This window comes from Macrosteles quadrilineatus, unplaced genomic scaffold, assembly GCF_028750875.1.
Source record: "Macrosteles quadrilineatus isolate MER2022 unplaced genomic scaffold, UCM_ALF_1.0 Scaffold_9__3_contigs__length_116548681, whole genome shotgun sequence".
Taxonomy (NCBI): Eukaryota; Metazoa; Arthropoda; class Insecta; order Hemiptera; family Cicadellidae; genus Macrosteles; species Macrosteles quadrilineatus.
In genome coordinates, this window is record NW_026542602.1 from 32,579,696 (window position 1) to 32,606,261 (window position 26,566).

Here is a 26,566-nt window from a genome sequence, read left to right on the forward strand (position 1 = left end):
TCTTTTCAAATCAGCTATCTTACAAGTTTAAACTTAAATTGAAACACTTTTAGTTGTAATAATAATAATAACACTTAATAGTAATATGAACAACACAAATATTGTAGATGGGGTGAGTTTACAAGTGATTTTATTAAACTTTCTAAAACTAAGCTGTTTACTTTATGTAATAAAGTTTTTCTCTGAAACATTCCTTTTGCACCCATCCTACTTAACTAATATGATTTGTGGTGAGGAAATCTAATTATTTGTGGTGAGTCAGTGGTCAGTGTTAATGGTAACAACGGATGTAACAAAATCGGATAGGTTACCTTATGTTTTTGTCACACTGAAGATGGACTCCACAAGTCCGAAACCATAGTAGTGTACTAATGCAAAGGATCACTTGTTGAAGCAAGGTAACATAAACCATTTAGCTTAATATAGTTCAACCATGTACTATCCCGGCTCACCCCTTGCTTTGCTGGATACATTCCCTATGTGGATAGACAAATGCTAAGTTAACAAAGCCCCAATTTCTCTAAAAGATTACAAATAGAAAGTAGGCATAAAGACATACTTCAGCTGACGTAATCCTCCCTTTACACATCAATGTTCTGAATAAGCGGTTTGCCAAATGTAATCATAATGTGACGAATTGTGTAAATGCAAGTATTAACTTCAAGGATAAACAATTACAGAAAAACGTTTAAATATCTTTTCTAAAAACCTTTTAACAATTATTTAGGTAAGAAGCCTTATTTCAGTGTGGTACGGTAGATTTGTTTAAAACACACGTTCAAGTCCTCGATTACACATTTTGCTTTAGCAGCACTTGGCAATCAACATCCACCACATATAGGGCGGACTACCTAACTCAGTTTAACACTCAGATGAAATCCTTTGACCTACAATAAGACTAGCAAAATGTCCTTACTAATGGTTTCATAATTGAAATCATGTATCGCTGCAAAACATATTAATTGTTAACACAAAGGTTAAACAATCAAAAGGTTAAATTGGCTGATGTTGCCTCATGGTTGAAGCTTCACTAAATGTTAGGTGTGTTTATGTTATTGTGCTTTGTTTTGAACTTGTGTCAGAACTTCTTCAGGAAAGATAAGTTCACATACAAGGACCTGATGATGGCGAGACTGTCGAAATATGCATTATCCAGATGCAGATGAAGGTTAGACTATAAGATGACATCAGGTAATTTAACCTTTTCACCTGTCAAATAACTGGAAACACCACAACTAAAACAGCATGTCTAATGGTCTGTAATACAACACTACTGCAAAACTAAAACTTTACATGCTGAAGAACCTACATGAACTCTTATTTGATGAAATTAATAATTTACCATGCAGCCGATTCATTTTCTCAGATCAAATTAAGTAAGACAGATGTAAACACACCCTCAACCCATCACACACTATACACTCGGAGTCTATGCACAACATGTTACTACGACGCCGACGCATCATCAGACGTGTCCCAGCGGCTTTTCTTTGCCCGTCGCTCCTTGAGAGGTCCCTTAGTTAGTGGTGCCACCACGCCAGGTTGGTCCCTTGTCTGCTCCCACGTATGGTCTTCTGACGCTGTGAACTGCGGACGAACACACATTAGATGTATGTGAGGGCGTTGGGAAAATGTGAACTTGTGGACCAGACCAACATTGGCAAAATTTGGGATTAAAGCTTTAATAATCGTGATTGCCAAAAAAAGCGTCTGGAAGAATTGTGCAATAGAAAATTCCCAAAGTCCCCGCAAATTTGCAGTTTAAGATGACTGTGATATCGATGTGACTATGATTATTACACGGCGTGGGTAGGAGTTGTTCACGATAGCAGAAGCCAATGATGGTGTTCTCACCACTGCGAGAGATGATTATGATTGTGCTGCGATTATGGATTATAGTCTTGATTACAGCTTTTTTACAAGGAACTACTGTATGTAAACTAAATGTTAATAAACTAGTTTGTCTCAATAAAACTTTATTTAATTTAAGTTAAAAGTAGATTACAAAACAAAAAACTAAGTTTAGAGTAAATTTAAGCTCATTTTATTTTTTTCAAAAGGTGAGGTTTTCTGAACATTGGTTCATTTATAAGACTTAAATAAGTATAAATAAATAATTTAACTTTTTTTATTTGAAAATTTTAAAAATGAATTAGCATAAACATTGTTTTTTTTTTTTTTTTTTTAAGACATGTAGTATCAAGAAAAATATTTCAAAAATAGGAGGTTTACAAGTTTTATATTTAAACTAGTGGCTTGTAGGGACATAAGTCCCTAAAAAACTCAAATGGAAAAGAAATTGTTGTAATATTTAAACAAACTCAGAATCAAATTATATATGTGTCAGGATAGATATCCCAGTACAACATATCTTTTGTGTGAAAAAAACAAAAACAGTTTGTTATTTGTCTTTGTTTGCTTTTGTTGATGTTATTTTCAATAAAGAATTTTAATGATTCCAGAGGTTTAACTGCTAAAGAATAAATATTGGTTTATTAAGGTAGCTTTTGTTTTTTGGTTAATGCTGATAAAAAAGGCTTCCACGATTGAAATACAGTATTGGAAATTGTCTTCGTCAAATAAGAAAAGGCAAAAAATGGTGTGTTGACATAAACTTAGTTCTTGGTCAAAACCGCTAAATTAGCATCCCTACCCTACCCAGTTATTATTTCTAAGTCTAAGCTCATTTTGTAAAGGTTTAACAAAATTAGTCTTAAGTAAAGGCATCCCATTGACAGAACATAATCCTAAATTTGTTTCTGATGAACAATAAAAAAACCACTATTATTAGCCCATTGTAAGTATATGTGGTGGTAATCCTCCTTAAGGTGCGATTGATTTACATATTCTACAAAAAAGGGACTAATCAACGTTCAATTACTAACTATTTTGTGACTGATTAGGGTTCCATTAACCCAGTTATCGAAACTAATCACGACATAAATACTTTTTGTTAGTTTTAAGAAACGGAAATTAACTTTATGTTCTACTGTTATATATAGGTGCTTTCTTTTCTACCGTGCATGCTAGGCTATATTATTTGAACATATTTGCTTGGAGCAATTAACAAAGTACTTAAGTATTTAATGAACAAATACCTGTACGAACCTACTTCATCTTTATTCCCAAATTGTTTTCTAAGAGTAACCGTTGAGGTTATTCCACTTCATACAAAATATTGATTAAACACTACAATGAATCTCAAATATAAATGTTAGTAAATTTACAAAAAAGTGTGGAATAAATCTTTAACATTTGTTTTGAAATCAAAACAAAGAAGATCTTCTTTTAATCTTGAATCGTTTCTTTAATCTTGAAAACAATTTATTTCAACTTTGGCATAACTAAAAAGTCTTGATTATTGAGGGTAAAGTTATCCCTTTATATAGTTGGTTTTATATAGTAGGCCTATACATTACATTGCAGAATTGACTGGCAAATGAGTAATCCAAATGTAAGCTTACTTGCTTGATGATAAATCACAAACAGCTGTATTGAAGTAAACACAAATCAGCAGTAAATGCCTTCTAATGCTATTCTTATGGAGAACATTTTACATTATATCTAATTTTGTGTTAAGATTTTGGGAATTTCACTATTTTTCCCGCCGTCATGGGACCAAGACCTTTAATTTGAGCCCTCCCATCGTTCTACGACTTCCCAGTCGCCCACAATTTTGACGCAAAGAATCGGCTTATGTAATTAATATATAGATAGATATTTATTTGAGGAAGAATAGTTGATTAAAAATCAAGTAACAACAATTCAAATGACAGCACCCCTTCATACTTTCAAAAATTGCTAAAGGGTTTAAATATGGTAAATTAACCAAATTATCTGATTATTATGATTTTAAAGCATGTCTGGTATGATTAACTGTAAAACAGTATTCAATTTAAAACCTAACCATAAATTTGTTGTAGGCCTAATTTTAATTTTCAAAATTATATAATGACTATAATCCAAAATTGTGGTCCGCAGTCACGGAGAAATCATCATCATCTTCCGTCATCATGGAAAACTCCTGAATAAACCTTTAAGTCATAGAAACACTATTATAATTTTCTTCCGAAATCATGGCGAAATTCTGAATATCTCCCCCAGGATTCTTCCTGTCAATGCAGTCAAGTGTCAACAAGAACTTACCTGACTTTGATATTGAGCTCTGAACGCGGCCTTCATGGCTGCCAAACGGTCTGTCCCTGGGCCGGTCTTGCTCTTTGGTAGGATTTCAGAAATGCTCATTGACGGCCCTCCACTCTGCAATCAAATGAGCACAGTTTGGTAAGCTTAAAAAACAATAAGATTTAAAAACCAGTTGTTGACTACCACTTTTTAAAAGCAGCAAAAAGTTGGATCCAAGGCAGCAATATTTGTAAAGGTGTTTAACTTTACTTTATAGATGAACAAAATTCTTAATATGAACCATTTAAACTGAATTGTGATCAACAGTGAAACAGATTAAACATCTTAATTAAATTTGTTATGTCACAGTGAATTATAAAATTGAACAGTAATTCCAGCAAATAGTATAGGGTTCAATAAGGGCTACTTACACTTGTGCTGATGTTGTCTGGGAGACCCAAACCTGGCCTTTCTCTGAAACCAAGCCCAGCACCTCCAACATTGAGAGACTTGCCTTTACCTCCCTTGAACCTGGACTTGCGGAACCAGGGACTCTGAAAACACACAATAATCAATGTCTGAATCCTCACAGATTTCAACATTGTATTGAAAACCACCAGACGGTAAATTACTGTACCATTACCGGTACATAAAGAAGTAACAAGTAAAGCATATAAAACTCCCTACTGGTGTCAGGGTTGGCACTTTTTCACCTTCAGCATCAACACATTCAGCATCAACACCTTCACTCACAACCACAGTTAAACTAGGTGTACAATGCAGTTGTCTGCTTGCATAAAGCAATAACATAAAGCAATAACAAGCAACAAGTAAAGCATATAAAACTCCCTACTGGTGTCGAGTTTGGCACTTTTTCACCTTCAGTATCAACACATTCAGCATCAACACCTTCACTCACAACCACAGTTAAACTAGGTGTACAATGCAGTTGTCTGCTTGCAATATTAAGCGGAGCTAGCATATTAATCCTGCAATAAGCTTAATTGTCTACTTGCAGTATCCTAAGTCAATGGTTCATTTGATTCACATAAATGTTGGGGTCAGCGGGTCCCTGAATTTTTTGGGTCGGGTTGGGACGAGCGAAAGGCCTGAGAGAGCGGGTCGGGTCAGAGATTTGTTCGGGTCAAGATCGGGTCGGGCCAAAAATTAATAATAATTTATTTTCAAAGAATACCTCTTATATTACATTTATTATTGCAGAGGAATAAACATTTTCAAATGGCCCCCCGAGAACCGAGGGCCAAAATTATGACCCGACACGACCAAAACCAAAAAAGTCTGGCCCGCAGACCCCCACATAAATGGAGTGCCTATTTGCAGTATCCAAAGTAAATGGTACGTCTAGTTCACGTCAATGTTCTACTTGCAGTATCCAAACTTAATATTATCTTCGGTTCACACTAATGGAGTTCCTATTTGCAGTAGTACCTAGTCAAAGTCTGTATTATTGGTACGTCTAGTTAACGGAAAGTCTACTTGCAGTATTCCAGTATCCAAACTCAATGGTAGGCCTATATTTGGTTCACATTAATGGAATGGATATTTTGAGTATTTAAAGTCAATGGTGCATCAGCCTAATTCCGACGACCCTAATTATTGGTTATTCATTTTTTACAGTAGTAAATTATGCTCAATGATATGAATTCAATTGTTAATTCTCTTTCTCTGTACGGTATTTGTAATGTGCTATTTTAAATTATTCGTTGACTAACGTCTATTGTTTACCTTTTTATTGTTATCTCGCAAATATTGTCATAGCGACCAACTAACCCATAAGGCCCATGTTAAATTTCTAAAAGTTTAAATTCACTTAGGGAAAAGCCCTGTGGTCCGATTTGTACCATTTCAGATGTATACCTTTCCATGGTTGTTTACTATGACTGTGCTGAAATTTGTGCATGTCGCTTTAGCCGTACAGGAGGAGTATTTGTAAGTAAACCAAAGCAGGAGTGTAGTATAAGAGCTTCGCTTCGCTCCGCTCAATAAACATTTATAGTAAGAACATTTTTTATTTCATTCATAAACTTGTGAACATACTGTTAAGCTCTACCTGATTGGCTAGATCCAGCAGTGCCTTGGGTACCGACTGGTTAGCTCCCTCCAGGTTGCGGACCAGGTGACCTGCAAACTCTTTGTCTTTTTCTGTCACCAGAGTGTGAGCCGTTCCCTTCTCTCCCGCTCGTCCTGTTACGCAATCACATTAGTCAACAATGTAGTGTAATTGATAACACATCAAATTAGCAAACAGATTTCTGTTAAGCACATCCTGCCTACAGATATAGCTCTGGCCTTTGGTAAATTGAACTGTGACTAAATTAAACTAACTAACTGTACTTTGGTGTTGGAGCAGTTGCACTAGACAATCAACAGCACAAACAAATAAAAATATAAGTACGAGCTTTGTATTACTTATACAAATGGTGAAAGTGTTGTTGTGCGAAGAGAAGGAAGTGGCCATGGTTCTTAGGTAACAGAGGGAGATTGGTATTGATGCAGGGTTTAAGCTACGGTAGCATTTTTAGCATCTTATCTTATCTTATCTAACAGGGGCAGGTCGAGACCTTAAAGCACTTCATCCGAAATCGAATTATTGCGCACCCCAGATACTTAATTGCTTTCTTGTCAACCTACAAGTTGAGGCGCCCAATGAATGCCTGTAGCTTCCCAATTAGTTCATCCTCAGGAAGATATCTACCTCTAGCCATATTTCCAAGAGTTATCGATCTAGCGTCAGAGAGCTCGTTACAATCAAAGAGTAAGTGATCAGCTGTCTCTTCTGACCTATCACAGTACCTACAGATCGGTTCACCATCATATAAGCCCATCCGTTGTAGATGTTTCCTGAATCTTCCATGACCAGTTATCAGTTCAACAATTAATTTAATTCTTCGTCTGTCTAGTCTCAAGAGGTCACAGGCAACCTTTTTGGAAGGCCTAAACAGAGTAAGCTTGCTGACCCTAAGAAGGGGAACATCGACCCAGCGTTTGCGATGCTTTTCCTTGGCCCATGACGCATTCGCAGAACATACACTGTTTCGTGAGATGCCACAGAAGGGTTGTGGGCCTAACAATGATGTCGCAGAGACAGTATTTGCCAATCTGTCTGCAGCTTCATTTCCTTTAATGCCTGAGTGTCCTGGCACCCAGCAAAGCGTAAGGTCATTTCTCCTACCCAACTCAGACACAGAAGCAAGACAATCCCACACGAGCCTGGAGTTGAATTCGTAAGAGTTTAATGCTTTTAAGGTCGCTTGACTATCAGTATAGATATTGATTGTTTTGTCTCTGATATCTTTGTTAAGATGTTCTTGAGCACAAACTAGAATGGCAGTGACTTCCGCTTGAAAGACAGTTGGGTACACCCCCATTGGAAGACAAATGCCAGTGCCTCCATTCATCCAATGCACACCTGCTCCAGTGCCCCCATTTTTGATCTTAGAACCATCAGTATAGCATTCTAAGTCACCTGTGGGTATGGGTCCTTTTCCCACTATGGGAGCATTTTTAGCATTTTGCACAACTTAAAAATGCTACATTGTTTTTGCAGGCGATAACAAATTTGCTACAAATAAAATTGAAGATGCAATGGTCAAACATGTAATATTACTGGTAATAAAAAAAATTGCTTAAAGAATAATATTTTTGCTAAAGTTGTCTGAGAGTTTTTAGCATTTTTGCTGAAACAAATTTCATCCTACCCTATACCCTGTATGTTGGTGAAATTAAAGTTAATGAAAGACTAAATTGTTGTAAACTCTTTTATTTTCTTACAAACACAACACAACACTGAATTATTTTTAGTAAACAAGTGCATATGTAAATTATAAAAACATATGATGGTCCATCACTAATCCAGACTAGATGAGTTGGGTTGCAATATTCAACACTGTATTGGTGTGTTATTCAGGTTCTATAATGCACTGGTCCTTGGTCCTCTTTTCACAGATAACGTTCTCCCAATTGATCATAATGCATTTACTTATAGTTAATTGTTAATTGCTATAATTTAATCACAAAATAAGCACTCCTTCTGTGCCCACTGCATAATGGCAACTGGACAGCGGATTAATAGCAGCTTCTCCTATGATTTAACCAACAGAGCCGCCTAAGTGTGAATTTACAAAAGACAATTTACTATTCTCATTTACACTTACACTCTACTAAAATGCAAGAGTATGAAGTAGGAGTAAGACATTTACCTGTTCTACCAATCCGATGAGTATGGGTGTCAATGTCCCTGGCTACGTCATAGTTGACAACAGTCCTGATATGAGGAATATCCAATCCCCGAGCTGCAACACAGTAAATAGAAACACATTCATGACAACAACAAATAATGTTCACATACGAGGTTATGGCTGAAAGTATTGGCTTAGAAGTTCTGATAAATAAACTCTATTATCATGTTTGTTTATGGTTAAACCTGAACATCTTTCTTTATTCATTCTTCTGGTTTCATCATTGACAAAAATAATGTCAAAACAAAAGGTTTCTTAACCTACAATTTTTTATTTAGGTCAGCAAAATTTTTCTATAAAATGACAAATGACAAATTTCAAGTTCCTATCCGGATTACTCTTAATTTGGGAGGGGGGGTTAAAGGCTTAATCCCTGCATAATGATACTTTTCTTCATGTTTAATCAATCTTTTAATCTAAAAAATATTACTTTTATATCTAGTGGATATAAATAGTTTTTTTAAACCTTACTTTTAAACTTTAAACATTGTGGGTTGAGAATCATTTGCCTTTTGCCTACTTGCAAAAGAAACTCGAACTGAACAATGAATGAGATCAAATCTATAGCATACTAAAATCTAATCGATTTAAAAAATTTTATGCAATGTTTATTTTATAGTGCGGGGAGAAAAATAGTGTTCACATGTATATGTTGAAAGCACTTTGCATGCTATAGCCTTTTAAGCTTTAAACAGAATCTCAAGGGTAAAGGAAAATCTTGTTTTTGGCCCTCGATGTGTAAATGTTGTACTTTTGTGCACTGACCAGCAACATCTGTAGCAACCAGTATGTTGACCTCTTGCTTCTTAAACATGGTGATGACTTTGTTACGCTCCTGCTGGCCCATGTCTCCATGGAGCAACAAAACCTCAAACTCCTTCAGAGTCAGTGTACTGGCTAACTGCTCAGCATCCAGCTGTAAACAAACATGTGACTGTAAAACAACTGTAAAAGCTGTTTGGTAAGACCTATCACCAAAATCATGTTTATACTAGTATCAGGTGGAGCAAAACATGTTAACTCTGTTCTTAAGGAACTAAAATAATATGGCGCAAAATTTTAGAATAAAAATGCATCGCTATTTTAAAGGCTACATGTTTAAACAAGCCTGCTGATAACAAATGACATTTAAATGGAATTAATAGTTTCATGAAAGTTCTAATTTTCCTCACCTTTTTAGTGACAAAAATGAGCAAGCTACCAGCGGACAGGAACGACACAATGTGGTTGGTTAGCCAATTGAGCTTAGCATTCTGAGACAGCACGGTCACCACCTGAAAACAACAAAATTGATAACCAATAGGAAGTCAAAATAAATAATATTGCTTATCCAAATAGTGTAAAGTTAACCCTTCCCAGGTGATGCGATATATTCACTAATACTTGTAGATGTAGTGAACAGGAAGCGGTTATTTCACCAGAATCTTTATACAGTCTGGTTCGTAGAGCTACGACGCCACTTTCCCATTCTTTGCAGAAGTGCTGTGACCTTGTGACTGCTAAGTACCTATTTTTATGTAGTCTTGGTTCTAGAGCATTTATTGTTTCTGATGAATTACTTGATTTAATTCTAGATGGTTTCTAGGCATTTTAAAAACCGACGCTGTCACTATTTCGAATAATGCAGTTTAATAACTGACAATTTTTATTTTGAGAATAAATTATTTCAACTAAATTATAAGTAAAACAACTAACAGTAACAGATAAATCTTGTTTCAACGTAGCATAACATTTTCTTTAAAAAACCTTATCTAGTAAACTGTTATAATCATTCTGTATGTTTATTTAGACTAGAGTAGAAATGTATAAACAAGTGCCAGATACTAAAAAGATATTTTTTCCTTTTACAACTTCCAGGAAGGGCCAAAATCCTCTTCAAATAACTAACAATCAAATAATCATATCAAAGACCATTTAGGAAAATTAGGGAAAATGGGATGTTATTAATACTGTTTTAACTATTGTGGCACTTACCTGTGTAACGTCTGTGTTGGCCTCCCCCACATCACCCTGTACAATGCGCACCGGATCTGTCAACACGTCACGCGCAAGTCTCTCCACCTTCTTCTTGAACGTGGCACTAAACAGCATAGTCTGGCGGTCGGGTCGCACGTGGCAACATATTGACCTCACTTGCGGCTCTACACACAACACAGAGTCAATCTATCTGTCTAGCAAACTCAATTGAATATATTTATTGACCACAATCCCTAGAGCCCAGAATTGTCAACTTAGATAGCATATTAGGTTTGCAAAGTTGTGGTTTCGATCAGGTACACAAGTGCTTTTAACATCACCAGACAATCAAAAGATTTATATATTCCTCAAGCCAGGCTATCAAAATTTATCAAAAGTTATAAATATTTGCAAATAAAACTATTTAATAAACTTCCAATATATTTTAGAAATCAGGAAAGTATTCATTTGTATAGGTCAAAATTATCAGATTGTCTTACAAGTCGTGCTTTTTATTCAGTTGAGGAGTTTTTGCAGAATGTAGATTTTTCAATGCTTAAATGTGAGGCCAAGCAGTCTTGATGATTCTTTGTTCGTGTTATGGTATTTTCCCTGTTAATTTCAAAGTTTTTATTATTACTGATGCTTTATCCTTTTAAGATTCTTTTAACTTTATTTTAACATTTTCTGTAGAATATTTAATATTTTATATAACATATGTAACAAAACATGTTGACCTTGTCTATTGTAATGTTTATATTACCAAACGACAATAAAGATATATTATTATTATTATTATTATTATTATTATTAACATGTCGGCCCCCTATATCTATTAACAAAATGGTCTATGGACCCAAATTTTCTCGGTTAAGGTGACTGAACTCTAACCTTTTTCAAAAAATTCCTAACTAGCCACATGGCTTTCCATTAAAATGTAACCTAAAAAAGCTACAGTTTTCACTACAGATTTTGGAGTAAACTACCCTATGAGACAACAGGGACTAAATTTGCGAAGAAATAATACATATTAAAATTGTCTACTTGCAATTAATTGCTATAAACTCTGCTGCGATTCTGTACCTACCAAAGCCCATGTCGAACATTCTGTCCGCTTCGTCTAGCACTAGCATAGTGACTCTCTCTAGGTTAGTGGCCTTCATCTTGACCAGGTCTATGATGCGGCCGGGCGTCGCCACCACGATCTCTGCTCCCCCTTCCAGCGCCTTGCTCTGCTCCCACTTGGAGCCTCCACCGTACGCACACACTACCGCCATGTTGTACACCTTGCCAAACCTGCGTGCCTCGCTGTAGATCTGTCATGGCAACAATTACAAGTAGTATCGACTCAGTTTGATTTCAGAAAAATTACTGTGTTCCAGAAGGGTATAAAGAATTGTCTCATAATACCCTTGACTTTTGCTGGAGACACCAATCTTTAACTCTTTAGTAACCCATTTTTGTCAGTCCAACATAAGATAAATATTTGTTCTTAATCTAAAAAAAATTCTTGAAAATCTGATCATGGGTTTTCACTATGGTTTTTCACCATTTTTCAAAACACTATACTCACAGTGGTTTCATTCCATAATTTAATGTTGAAAAATAGTTTCAAATTAAGTGATGTATTGTGTACACTATGTATTTGTGAAGAAAATTAGGTAGTTTTTAAGGTGCTATAATAGGGGTTTTTTACATATTACTCTATGTAAAAACAAAGAATAGTGTGACATATTGACTTTAACTTCTCTTGATAAAACTTAATTATTTAAATAAAATTTGACAATTTGACCATTTCTACAGTCTATTATTGTAGGCCTACCTGCTGTGAAAGTTCCCTGGTTGGAGCAAGTATCAGTCCGATAGGTCCATCCCCGGGTTGAAGCTGTTTCTGGTCCATTATGTGTATCAACATTGGCCAGATAAAGGCTGCCGTCTTGCCACTACCAGTTTTAGCAATGCCTGAACAGTAAAAGAGCTATTTAACTCAATATGAATGAATAGTTTGTCCCATGTAAAAATTTTACATGGGAAAAGTTTTTACAAAAATCTATTAAGTTAGATAAATCTATGAAATTTTATTTATGTACTAGGATTGCTTTCATATCAGTGAAAGCCAGTAGAGCAGAGCGATCACGTGTCATGGCTTTTAATAAAGCAATGTAATAAAATAATGTTTATAGATATAATACAACTATATCATCAATTTAACTTATCAGTTTGTCTCAGAACTATCAACATCTATAAATTAAGATCAACATTTTCGTAATCTTGGCCAGATTTGGCAGTTCAGGCAGAAATAGTCCTGCATGGATTCATGTGATTAGCAGATGAAGTTTTTTAAAGACTTGCATATGAAAAGCATTATTTTCAAGGAGGTGTTCTACATTTAATTATCTCAAAATATTGCCAGAAGTAGTTGTTTGTGTATTTTGGGCATATATTGCCTTCATTTTCTACAAATATCAGGCAAATTTTTGAGAATGCATTCTGAAATTGTCCCTCAGGACACTTTCATGCTAATTAGGTATTTTCTTATAAAACAAAAAAAAAACAAAAAAACTACTTTACGCTTACATACAGGGGTAATTATTTACCCCAAGTTAAGTTGTTGCCGACATGCTTATCAATACAACATGACAATGAAGTATGTTACACGATAATATCATAAAAAATGTTTCAAATTTTACAATAGGTTGGGAAGTATCGAATGTGTTGTTAAAACTCAGTGGTAGACTGCGTGTTTTGTTGATAATAGCCAACTTACATAAACATTAATTTAACAATACGCGTTATTGGTAGGGATGGACGGGATTGAATTTTTGGTTCGGGACGGGACGGGATTTTATTTCCTTCCCAATTTTTGGGACGGGACGGGGTTTTTTCCTGTCGGTATGACTCATGGTCACGGCATGATTGTCAGCATGACTCGTGGTCTCGGTGGGATCGTCGGAATGACTCCACGGCCACGGCGCGATCGTCGGTATAACTTGCGGTCATGGCATGATCATCGAAATGACTTCGCCTTCTGCATTCGCGGAACTATCGTGAACATCTCTCGCGATAGCGGCGTCATCGTAACTCGCGAAGCGGCAAAATCGCCAACGATCGGATCAAATCCCGTCCCGAAAAATTCCCGAATCAAATGTAATTCCGTCCCGAAAATGGGGAATTTAGTCTTGCAACTTTGTGTTCAATCTCTCGCATTCTTGGCCAGGCTCGGCTTGAAAATCCTGGAATGGCTTCTAAAATCCTGGATTTCCCTAGGTTTTTGTGGGTCCCTTTAAATTCAAAGTTGGTTCCCGGTTTTCCCATTTGGTATACACCCTGCTTAAGTGGTACATTATTACATTAACCATGATAATACAACCAGTGATAAATGGAATGCGTTTACTTATCTACTGACCAATGATATCACGTCCACTAAGAGCCGCAGGTATGGCCTGTGCCTGTATGGGCGTCGGCTGTGTATACTCTGACTTGCGAATAGCCTTCATCAGTTGCTCGTCAAACCTGTCCAACAAAGCAACCGTTTGCATCTACATTTAATTGTTAATCTGTTGAAAACATCTTTATTATTTTTAATTTGCTGAAATCACACCTTCCCAAATCTTACAGCTGCCCTGTCAACAGAATAAGAACCAAATAACTTAGAAACCCACTGAAAATTTCACAAGTTCACAAGGGAACATTTTCAGGAACAAACCATGATTGAAAATGCTGAAACATTGTAAATTTTGGGCTATAAAAAACACACATCTTTACACTTAACACAAACAATTTTAGCATATTAACTTCAAGGCCACCTTTAGGCCTGAAGAAAATTCTCTCTTCAACTCATACATTTTAGTTGAAAATGGCAGTGAAATATTTTAATGTTTTATGTATGGTGTAAAGTTTTGAGTTACTTGCGCCAGTTTGGACCACTCCCCGATCCAAGTAAGCCTGATCTAATCCTAATAAAAATCCTAAATACCTAGACCCTTGATCTCAATGTTACATCCTTATGACTGGTACGCACCCAAAGTGTGCGAAGCTGGTGACAGGATGAGGGGGAGACGGTCCCGTCACCTTGAGTCCCAATGTCTGCCGCAGGTCTTCCACCTGCTGCTCCGTCATAGCTGTGATCTCCTCGTGTACAACGTAGAAGTTGCGCTCAAACTCACCGTACTTGATCTGCGAGTGGTCGATTGGTGGTAGTGGATCGATTATCTGGAAGAAACGGTAACCTTTAGAAGTGGGCAGTGCATTTCTGATTTAAAAATTGTTTACAAAAATTTATGTAAAAAAGATGAACGTAAAAATAATAAATTTGTGAGTAGGCCTACTGTAGTTGATTTAATGTTTGCCTCGACTGGGAATTCTCCATATTAAATGTTAGCATTACATTTGTAGAGTGAAACCAGTTTAAAATCTGTGTTTGGGACTACAAAGTTCATTTTAGATTTTAGTTACCGTAATTGGTTTGATTATACTATTATTATTGCTTTGTTGCCACCTGATCATTATAATCAATATTTTATTAGTTCTACATCAGCACAAAACAATTATTACGTTTAAATCCTCGTAATGTAAGCTACATCTAATTTGTTTTAATTTCCTAGTAATTTTGCACATTAATGGTATTTTTTTACTAGCCTACCCAACTCCTAAAAAAAATTAAAAAAAATATATATATAGGCTACTGTAACTACATTATATACTTCCACGGATCTCAGAAATCCTATCAATGTCTTCCCGTTCGTCTATACATTTCCTGTCCCACGGTGGTGTAACGTTCAGCTACCGATGCATCAATCGTGGAGAGAGACAGAAGACAATCTGCAAGCTATGTACTTTTTGACATCTGCACATCAAGTCCACGTGGACTGTCTTAACCAATCAGAGAAGATTAACCAACGATCACACCCTCTGATTGGCTGTCTCTATAGGCGGACAGGGGGACGTCCATTCCACCAAAAACCAAGAGAGGACAGTCTCAAAGAAGTCTTCGGTCCGGGCACCGCGTTCGGGAGTCGAAGTTTTCGGTTGCGAGTGATTCGCGAAGTGAAGTGTTATTTTACCATGGCCTGTTGCCTTTAAAGGCAGATTAAAAATTGTTTAGTGAAGTGTCCAGTGCATCAAACCCATAAAGTATGTCAATTTTATAATTATTTAAACTAAAAATGTAAGGGATAAATAATTTAATGCTTTAGAAGTTAGATTTCCAAAATCGATTAAGTTTACTTTCTTGAATTTGAACGATAATTAATATTTTATTATTTTGTTTTACATTTTTAATTTTGTTAAACTCCAAATACCGTACCAATTTATTCGTTAGGATAAAGTATAATTTACCTTATTAATTTGACTATTCACTGTGCTGGTTCATTTCCCCTTTTTTAACTGTATTAGACTTATATATTATCATTGTATTTTGTTTGGTTGAGTTTATCTTCTCCTCTTTTAAATAAATTGTAAATTCATTTAGTAACTCTAGTTTTATTCTCAGTCCCGGCCCTCACGCCAAGCCAATAGCCAAGCGAGTATATTAACTTATCACCTATTTACTATTAATACAAAATCACAACAATGAGTTACACTACGGTGGAATCTCAATAAAAAGTGTCGTTTTAAAATCCCCTTGAATTTATTTTACCATCTAAAACATTTTTGCAAACCTTGATAAGAAGTCAACCTTGATAACAAGTCTTATTCAATAATCCCCATGAGAATCTTTTTACTTAGTTCCTACTGTAGCCTAATTATTTCTATGTATTAACCTATAATTTATAGAAGTTAAGTTAATTCTCTTACACTCACCTTACTTTTCTTGGGAGCAATAGGGTTTCCGTCTTCGTCATACTCAACCTCAACATCCGACTCATCATCTTGCAGGCCGGCTCTGGGGTTCTCTTCCATATACCTTAGGAAAAACTAGATTTTTTATCATGCTATCTAAACAACTAAATATTTTTCAAAGTTTGAACATTATCTCCAAGAATCAAAATATTAAATTTACACCCAACATAAAATACATTTTAGGTTAGATTTTGCACCCCAGTCATTCCAATAATGCTACCTTTTTTAAAGATATTGCCCGAGATTTAACTGGGGAAAAAATATATACATGTATATGACTCAGCTGGTTTGGCCATGTAAACGGGTGGCTGAAGAATGGTAACACATGGCTTGAGAGAGAGAAATAAGTAGAAAGAGAAGAGTTGGAAAACCACAAAAGAAATGGTAAGACACCATAAAAGGAACCTTTTATAACCTCTTTTAACCTTAATTTCCCCCTCCACATGGGTCTCAGACCTGTGCATGGATCATACTAAGGAAAGCAGTGCAACATACAATACATAAAGTACAACAAAAGTCAGCCACATCCCTACACCTGGCATGTTGAAGTTTAAATAAGTGTATATAATTAATTAAAGATGTAAACATGTACTGTATTAACCTTGAAGATTCACCTTAAAAGTCATTGGTTTCTGATGCTGAATCTGACCAACTCATATCTAACAATACCCCCGCCGCAGCAAACCTGCCAACTAAGCGAATTTCCATTTGTCTGAATTAATTTTCAATTAAATTTAAGTAACATTTGGTTTAACGAGTACCTCGGTTTGCTGCTACAAGGAAGCTAATAAAGTGTAAATATTAATAGCTTAGTATAAGATAAATAAATTTGCCAAGTTTGATCAAAATATATCCATAAACAAGCAAACTACAACATTTTACAATATTCTCCATAAAAATAACATAGAAATTTTAAATATACAGTTTTTGGAATTTTCTCCGTTACTAATACTTAACTGTACAAAAACACTTTGATTAACTAAATTATTTAAGCTCTTTAAAAACGTCTAGAGAGAAATTTAGAAATTTTGTGTTTTGAGGTTCAAAAATGAGAAAAACCAATTTTCACCCCATCATTATGTTTTTGTTTATAACCACTCATGCCAAATATAATCAGCTGGTTGGTGTCCGGTAAAAACTCATTAGAGTACAGTAACTAGTACGTAATGAAACCCCATTTGATTAATACATACTTTGTATGGTCGCCATTTCAATTAAAAGTAATAAAGTAATAAAAAAAACTGGTGGCAAACAGCTGTTTTCTGGACTAAATCCTTGCATGGGAATTTCTTTAAAACAGTAGTGAGGCAAAAAACCTGTAACACAACCTTTGTGAAAGATGATACTGATAATGATAATTTATTTGCACATAGCATAACTTGTGAAAATCACAAGTACAGGTGCTTTATCTTGATTTCTTAAAAATTGTTATTGTGAGTCCTTAATTATTCTGAAACGTAAAGTAGTTCCTAAGATGTTGAACACAGTTTAAAATTTACTGCTACAATACAACATATATTCAAACATAACATGAACAAGGTATAACATTTTGTAAATCTAACGAAATGGCAAAAAAAAACAGAGAATGGTATATGAACAATAATTTATGATTTTGACAAAAACTAATAATTCCCGTAAAGTAGTTAAATGTGATAAGAAATATGAAATTAGATGATATAAAATAATAAAACTCATGCTAAATGACTAGAACCACCAGATAATATTTCAGCATCAAACAAGAAATCTTGAACTTTGTAGTAGGCCTTTTTGATCAATGATCTTTTAACATTCTTTGAAAATTCTTTCTGAGACACTTCTTTCATGTTGTTTGGTAATCTGGTGAAACATTTCATTCCCATGTAATAAATACCTTTTTCTAGAGCAGTGGTAGAGTGGTGTGGATAAAGCAGTAAATTTTTATTTCTTCTGTTTTAATTGTGTTGGGTTTTCTCAGTTGAGTACCATGTTAGGTTGTTCTTTACATGGTTTAAAATTTCATAAATACTTGGTACTGCAAGGATTTTCAAATTTCTAAATAGTACACGGATGAAGATATAAAAGAGAAAGAAATAGATAGAGAACCTTTATTTTCAACGATAAACAATACACTGATAATGTTTACTAAATTTGCAACCAAATGTGTAACTGAATCATAAGGTTAACTCAGGAAAAGTAAACAATCAACTATAAATAAAAAACAATTGTAATTTCTGACGCATATTAAGTATTATAAATGTGATTAAATAAAGACCTTTAATTTAGGTTCGTGCCCTGAGGAGAAGGTTTATAAAAATCTGATACCTTTCAGGGGAGTTTCTCATCGAGACCTTTGATTCAAGTATGCGGTTGATAGGTCTGCGCTTATGTATGCAGCTTACAGTCTAAAATGGGAATGCAACTTACATTTTTCTCAAAATTTTGGATTTCTTTATACATTGACTCAAGGAGGCCACCATTGGGATGTCGGAAACGGTAAGAATTAGAGAAAAATTTAAATGGGGGACATTTCTTTATTTTTTGTGGCAGTTTAAAATATGAATTTATTTTTTTGAAATTTGGCTGCCATTTTACAAGATGGCAGCAAACTTGAAAGTTGGAAAACTGTGTATTTTATGGTCTTTTTATAATGTAGATGCAATTTAAGACTTATTTACCTATTGTGTATTCTCTCTAAACTTACCTACTCGTTTGGGAGCTACATGATGCAGAACATACTACGAGTCATTTTTCATTGGGTATAACCATTGACTATTGTTGTATCAATAGTCAAAGGTACAACGTACAACACACTGTAACTCCTAAACAAGTAGCTTTACACAAATAATAACGTTAAAAAAAAATAATAACAAAAAGAATAAAAACGTTTTGAAATTGCATGTTCCATACGAAAACGTCATGAAATAGGTATATAAGGTGTTCCATAAGAGATTTCAAAGTTGGCTGCCATATTGGAAAATTACAGAAGAATTTTGAAAAACTAAATTCATATTTTTAACTGCCACCAAAAATTAAAGTAATGTCCCCCATTTAAAGTTTTCTCTAATTCTTACCGTTTCCGATATTCCAATGGTAGCCTCCTTGAGTTGACCACCCTGTATATAGATAATACCCATAACTGTAGACCACAGCTTCAGAAATTGTATGAGCAGTTTAACCCTTTGAGTGCCGGAGACTTTATGTCAGGTACTACACTAAAGTGCCATGTGAGTTATAACTAGGCCTACCCAAAAATGCCGGGCCCTTTTTGTGGCTTTTAGCAATACTTCAGTATAAACGCTATAACTTTTTTATTTATCAACCAATTTTATTAATTTTTTTTTTTATTTACAGAGAAATAACTACTCTACAATATAACACAATTTATAAGTATATTTCATGCAGCAGGCAGTGTGAAAATGATGAAAAATACATACCTTGAAAAGTTTTTTCAAAAAACTTCCATATTCAATGCTGTGTATCATGTGAGAAAAAAATGTTTCACTCAATAAAACTCATACCACTCTGTTTTATATTTAACTGCCAACAAACATTCCAAGTTTCATGAGAAAATAAAGTCAAATAATGAGGTAACAACGTTTTTAGTAATATCATACATTTTTCCTCGGCAGCACAGATATCACACACTAAAGTCATCATGGCCTCATAGTCCTATTCTACAAATAATTTGGCCTAAACTTATATACAATAAATTATTTTAGTGCCAAATCTGAATGATAAAATAATAAAAAGTCATTTTGAGTAAAATAATAACATACAAAAAATATTTACAATAAGGCGAAACTGTTGGCGAACATATTTTAGCAATGATGTTGAGTGACACACTTATGGTGCAATCCTTTTTTGCACCTTTTGCACATAAATGTGGATTTCTTTCTCCTTCCACCTTCTCTTGTACTTGCTTTGCTGCAAACACAGCAGTTTTTTTCCCGGTTTTCTGGAATTTTTTCGACTAATGGGCTGTCTGCGTCGCCACCACCACGGGAGATTCTGGTCGGAGTTATGTTAGTTATGTCAGTTATGTTGGGTCTCATTTCTTGGATAACTAACCATTCTTTGGCCAGTTCCTCTACAATAAATATACTGTAGGCCAGCCTGTTCATTGGTTTATCAGTGTTAAGTTTGTACAGCAGGTAGGAGTTGAGGAGCATACGGCTAAAAATATTAAACGTGACCTTCTTCCAAAATTTTAAAGTTTTTCTGTCATCTAAGTATTGGTAAAGCATTTGGTCACAGCCATCTACTCCCCCCATGAAGTCATTATAGTTTCTAATTACTTTAGGCTTATTTGTGACATGAACTGACGTCCCCCTTACCCTTGCCCTTCGCTCACTCTCTGCTTTGCCATTGGTTGTTAGTAATAGGACTTGGTTTTTCTGTGATTTTTTTTGCCTATATCCTACCATTAAAAGGTTGTCTTTCCTCAAATACTTTTTCTGCCCTACTTCAAATTTCTCTTTCATTACTTCTGGTATTCCTTTTCTTTTCTTTCGCAATGTACCTGTGAGGTTCGTTGCCTGAGTAAGCAAAAACTTTGCTAGTTTTATTGTGGTAAAAAAATTATCCACAAACACGTGGTACCCCTTGCCAAGTAAGTTTGTCATCATCAGTAGTTTCTCAACAACATAGAAACCAAGGCCCTTCTGTGTTATTTCCCTTTTGTCAGGTCCTTTAGCTCCACGATACACAAAGAAGGACATACAGTAGTGTGTGACAGAATCACAAATGCACCATAATTTAACGCCCCACCGATGTCTCTTTTTGGGCAAATACTGTAACAACTGGGAGTGGGCCTTGGTGCTTACCATGCTCTCATCAACTGAAAGGTTCTCACTAGGAGTAAAGTGAAACCTAGATACCCTATTCATGTGGTCAACTATTGGTTGAAATCTAGCGCACGGGTTATACCCAGGTTCGCGCGGACGAGGCAGTTCTGTTGTGTCAACCAAGTGGAAAAACTGAAGGATTGCTTGAAATCTGTTCCTATTGAACATTCTTGGAAACCAAGGCATAAACTGACTGCTAGTCCTTGACCAATAGCAAAATATTGTAGGTTTTACATTTAGGCCCATATTTAGTAGCACTGCTACAAAAGCCTGCATCTCGATTCGAGTTACCGGTCTCCAGGACTTGGCCCTGCTATGTTCTTTGAGTTGGTGGGCATTTGCAGTAATAAAATTATCAGCAAATTTGTTTGTATATTTTACTAGCATATCAAACAAAGCAACAGTAAAAAATAGTTTGAAATAATCTATTGGAGATGAATTCCTAGGGGGGCAGTGTTTCACGCCAGACAATTCATGAAAAGTAAACGGATTATTGCCGCCAGGGTCATTTTCTTCATTTACTTCTGTCCAACCAGTTCCATCCTCACTATCCTCATTATTTTCAAGATTTTGTTCTTGGTTAGGTGCATCTAACCTAGGTCTACCCCGACGTCTTGGTGCAGGGTTTGGTGCTGGCATAGGCCTAGGATTGTCCACTCTATCCTCCTCCTCATCTGTTGAATAATTATTATTACCAAAGGACTGTAATATCCTATCTATCCTACGTTGATTGTTACCTTGATAGGGGTCGTAATCGGGGTCACTATCGGTATCATCCACAAGATCAGAAATTGAGTCACTGTCAGATTCGGCACCAGAACTACTTTCAATTTCAGAAACCTCACTCACAAAACTATCATCTAAAAAGTCGTCATCTAGAGTTCTTGCAATTGCATTGTCACTTAGTGGAGATCTAGATCGATCCATTACTAATAATCAATAACAAAACATCTCGTAAAAACACCGCACATAACCAAAAACTTGTTTACAGACAGTGAAATACGATGTCGACAATTACGCGCCAGCTGTGACAGCCATCTTGATCTCTGTGTTACAACATATGAAAACGTAGTACTATAACAAGTGAATGATTACAATTATCGCCGATTCAACGCATTATTTACAAAGAGGAAGTCTTTCTCTTTCAAAAGAATATAAAATATGTGCATATAATCGTCTTTTTCGCGTTTTAATATCGCGTTTTTCAAACGTCCGGCTAACCGGACGTTGGCACTTTTGGCTCGTTCTGAAAACGTCCGGTCACCCGGACGTTGGCACTTTTGGCTCGTTCTAAAAACGTCCGGTTCCCCGGACGTTGGCACTCAAAGGGTTAACTAAATGCTCTTTGCATGTAGGCTATACCTGTAGTATGATTCCTCCACGTCTTCTTCCTCTATGTCCCCCCTGATGCCTTTGGTAGGGTCAGTTTCTTCAGGTTCAGCTTGGATGCTTGCTCCTTTTTTGATGCTAGCAGTCAAATCTTTTTTCACCTGAAAGTAATAGCCTAAGTTAGATGGTTCAAGTCTTAATTGTAAATTTACTATTAATATATTCCAATGTATGGAAATAATTGTTTTTATTTTATCATCAGCTGTGCAAGTTGTTTTACATCCACATCCTTTATCATTATAGTTACAGTGTCATATATAAGTAATGTAGTAAAATCAGTTTCACTTGAGTAGTTGTAGGTTGTAGGCTACCTACCTGAGTTTCAATCCCAGCCATGAAAGCATCGAGTGGATCTTCATCTTCATCTGAGTCGGCTGCTGCTGGGGGAGCTTTGTATGATGGACTGCCAGGAGCTGGAATATACTCTAGAGTACTGGTGGGGGTCTCGTCCTCCTCATCAAAGTACCTGGCCCAACCAGCACATACTTTAGAACATGCTTGTACACTGAGACGTGTAAAAATATGAAGTCACATTTTTTTACAAATCAACACTTTTACCGTAACCCTGGTCTGTCAGGCCCACAGGAATTTTCACAAACGCATGTTAGCAACACTGTTTACTTGGGGGATTCCATTCCCCCAATATCTTCCCCCCCTACCTGTTGATATATTGTTTGTTCATTTTGCGTGGGTGCCGTGACCTTGACAGGTTGTCTGTTCATAGCATGGTCATCTCAGAAGCCCAGCGTTAGTGTATTTTAAAGCGGGGTCTCACAGGCCGAGGGTTTCAGTTTGTGTGTTTCTAAGAGGAGTCCATTATTTTCAAATGGGGTCTCACAGACTGGGGGGTTCAGTTATCGGGGGGCCTGGGTAGGGTTTCGGTATTAGTGTTAACCTTATTTCTGTTGAGTCTAAGGATGAGTCCAACCAAAATCGACCACTGCTTACTATCTTATGTAGACATAAATGTACCATTAGCCAGTGCGGCCAAAATGAGCATGAAACCCTAACAGTAGCCTAGATCAGTTGGAAGTAAGGGTTGAAGTTAAGATTAGTGCTTAAATTCTTAAGCCATATTTGGCTACAAGTCAGTATGTTAGTACTCAATTCATTGCCAAAAGATTGATAATTATCATCTCAAAGCCACAACTGCTGCAAGCTTTCTTGAATGATATCCTCAAGGTCATCAAACAAAATTATTAAATCAGATGTTAAAAATGAAATTAACATTATTAAGTAACTTGATAACCTATACAGACTTTTGAACATTTGACTACAGAGTCTCATAATACCTTAACAACAACCAAGGGTATGTGATGATTACAAGAACTTGTTAAAACTGTTTTTCTATTAGCTGGTTTCTTAATTTGTATTCATATATAATATATAAACTTCCCCCAACGTCCCCCTCAGGATTAAAGGAAATAGGCCTAAATCAAATAAACTTACTCTTCTTCCGTTTTGGATCTCTTTTTTGGTATGCCCCAGGAGGCTGTCAAAGCATTGTTAGTGATGGCTGTCATAGTGGAATAGCCTTGTTTGCTAAGGGCACTATTTGGTGGTGGAGGAAGCGCATTTGACCTTTCTGAACGGCTTTTAACTTGAAATCCAGTAAATCCAAATCCCTTGGATTTGCCATCGCTCTCTTTGTTAGACGACATATTTTACTATGGCACCTCAAATCTAGAACAAAAATAAGTTAGGTTAAGTAAGGTGTTGTCTTGTGGATCACTTAATAATTAGGCCTACACTATTCTATAGGTTGAATACCTTGTTGCCAATGTATTATAATACTATCTTATTTGGGTCTTAATCCAAAAACCTAATTTTACATTTGTTGATTATCTGATTAATAATAACCACGATGTCTGAAATATTGACAAAGCCAGGCCTATTAATGTACCGTAGGCCTACTACATTTTCATTAAAAAAGATTGTTTTAGATGCTATGGAGGGTTTGTTATTTTAAAGGCCTGCAAGAAATACCCCCGACATATTCTCCACGAAAAAACGTTGTTTGAGTGAGACATAATTTACAAAGCAGCCTCACTGATATAGATAAATTATCAACAGACAATGTAGCTGACAATGCGAGGGGTAGGAGGGGAGGGAAAAGGACACAGTGAGTCAGTCTAGACAAACACCCTGACCCCTCAGCCTTGTTGTCTAGATATATTAGTTTGGCCATGAACAATATTATTTAAATTGTTTAAAAGTTTATTATTTTTTTATGTTTGTGTCAGTTGTATCTCGTTTAGGCCTAAGTATGTGTTTTAAAGACCTCCTAGGAGCGACAACCACACGTCTTGGGTTTGACAATGACACCATAGGATTAGGAATGTTGAAAACCGGTCGCCATTCAAACGACCAAGAATTATGTTGGCAACAAGGTATTTAGGTAAATTGTTACATTACGGACACAGAAGATTTTACCTTAAAAAATGTTGTGAGGTTATGCAGAATTACGTCTAGATTATGTCTAGATGTTAACTTACCTACCTATCTATGTTTTTCCCTTCACTTTTAAAGGAAGATTATTTTTTCTTTCAGCGAATTTCCTTTATAGGGAAGTAAGTTAACTAATTACGACAGGTGGACCGTAGGTAAGGGTACCGTATAGCCAGCTGACCGATATACTTTTTCATTTAAACAGTGCAGTTTCGGTCTCTGCTATGTAGATAGCATCACACACGCCGCCACGGTCAGTAAAAGATCTTCTGTAGATATCTCGAGAAGGACTGACCTCTTGTTCTTGAAACGTTTATTTAATTGATTCCAACAAAAAGAAAAGCACACTACCTATCTGTTGTAAACCTTTGTTAAGTACAAACAAATTGTTAGAAACAAGTAGGCTATTAGCCTACCGACAAAAGTTCCAAATATTTCGTTCCAATCTCCAGTGTAAACGCGGCTTAAAGCAGTGAAACATTGTTCCAGTACTAAACTACATCACATGAGCAGGCCATTGGTGATTGCATGGAACATCAATGTTCACCATCGATGGTAACATCGACGTTAACCATCGATTTACCGATAACATCGGAAAACATAAATTTTTTTTAGTTTTTCGTCTGCTTTTTGAACCCTCCAGTAAAGGAGAACATTGATATCTCAATACTTGGTCAAAAACATCGATGTAACAAAAAACATCGATGTAACAAAAAACATCACTAAACTACTTAACATTGATGTAAAAATACTTCGAAAATTGATAGAAAAACATTGACTAAGTTTTTTTTTTTGCTCGTATATACGCCAGTGGCATTTTTGTAATGAAGTCAAACACTTTTAAGGGAAAGCGGTCCAAACCCATTAAAGTTTTGTGGATGTGCCGGGGATTGAACACCCGTCCCTCCCGCACCGAAGTCCGAGACGCTAACCACTAGGCTAGCAACACACCCAAACTTACTACACATGAGGTGGCCGTGTCCAGTCAAATCAAATATATCATCCCTGGTCCAAAGAATAAAGATTTAGCATACATTTGCGACTGAACAGTAGGCCTACCTAAATTTTATAGGCCTAGTAAGGCCTAGAAGTAAATTCTTAAGTAAAAATGTAACTTACCAGTTTCAATTGTTTTGATTTTGAGTATTAAGGTTTGAGTAACTTAGATGGCTCGATGGCTGCACTTTACTTTAGGTCCTACACTCATTCAAATGAAAATATCGATTGATAGGCTATATCGATTAATCGATTGTTTCATTTGATATGCCTCATTATCATCATTAGTTAGCCTATTATAGCCTAGGGTCTAACATTCGTTTTAGCATTTTTAGATAGAAGTGACAAGGTCTATACATATCAGTTTGTTGTCTAATCTAAATCATGGATGTAGGCTCCGTTATAAGCTTTTGAATCGAGCCTTCAATATAACACCAATAAGTTAATTATTCATGTTTAAGTTACAGATTGCAAGGTTGTTAGTTGACTTACCGTTTGTGTGTTTGACAAAAAACACTATTAAGTGTAAATATGCAATTGACTAGGTAGTGTAATGTATTTCTAACCCTATTTCAGAAATAAAACCATAAACAAACAACACACCTAAATTCAGCTACAGCCTAGCCTAGCCCTAGTAGTACCTACCTAGACATCAGCCAGCCGCCAGCCCACCGCACCGCAGTTTCGTTTCGAGTTTCGAGTTCGACTTTCGTTTCGCCGTCGCCGGGG

General features: G+C 35.9%; 1 protein-coding gene across 3 annotated transcripts; it reads right to left on the minus strand.

Annotated features, from left to right (window-relative positions):
- LOC129002101 (ATP-dependent RNA helicase DDX42) lies at positions 1 to 26,566 on the minus strand. Of its 3 annotated transcripts, none has more exons than XM_054429658.1 (17): positions 26,483 to 26,566; positions 23,843 to 24,076; positions 22,709 to 22,859; positions 22,367 to 22,494; positions 16,143 to 16,245; positions 14,362 to 14,552; positions 13,747 to 13,853; positions 12,163 to 12,302; positions 11,428 to 11,656; positions 10,359 to 10,525; positions 9,557 to 9,658; positions 9,150 to 9,300; positions 8,346 to 8,438; positions 6,197 to 6,330; positions 4,557 to 4,679; positions 4,147 to 4,260; positions 1 to 1,587 (listed from the first exon to the last, which is right to left on the minus strand). In XM_054429658.1, the coding sequence occupies exons 2-17, from the start codon at positions 24,052 to 24,054 to the stop codon at positions 1,447 to 1,449; spliced, it is 2,286 nt and encodes a 761-aa protein (XP_054285633.1). In that variant the 5' UTR covers positions 24,055 to 24,076; positions 26,483 to 26,566; the 3' UTR covers positions 1 to 1,446. The 3 variants fall into 3 exon arrangements, with proteins under 3 accessions (XP_054285633.1, XP_054285632.1, XP_054285634.1); XM_054429657.1 differs by lacking the exon at positions 26,483 to 26,566 and adding an exon at positions 26,330 to 26,468; XM_054429659.1 differs by lacking the exon at positions 26,483 to 26,566 and adding an exon at positions 26,441 to 26,460.

Bases quoted from the DNA above. Each gene is read 5' to 3' on its own strand.
- LOC129002101 (XM_054429658.1), bottom strand. From the start codon at position 24,054: ATGTCGTCTAACAAAGAGAGCGATGGCAAATCCAAGGGATTTGGATTT. The intron at 4,680-6,196 runs GTAGAGCTTAAC...GTGTGTTTTCAG, and splicing joins TGCTGGATCTAGCCAATCAG to AGTCCCTGGTTCCGCAAGTC. The intron at 4,261-4,556 runs GTAAGTAGCCCT...ATTTGATTGCAG, and splicing joins CAGACAACATCAGCACAAGT to AGTGGAGGGCCGTCAATGAG.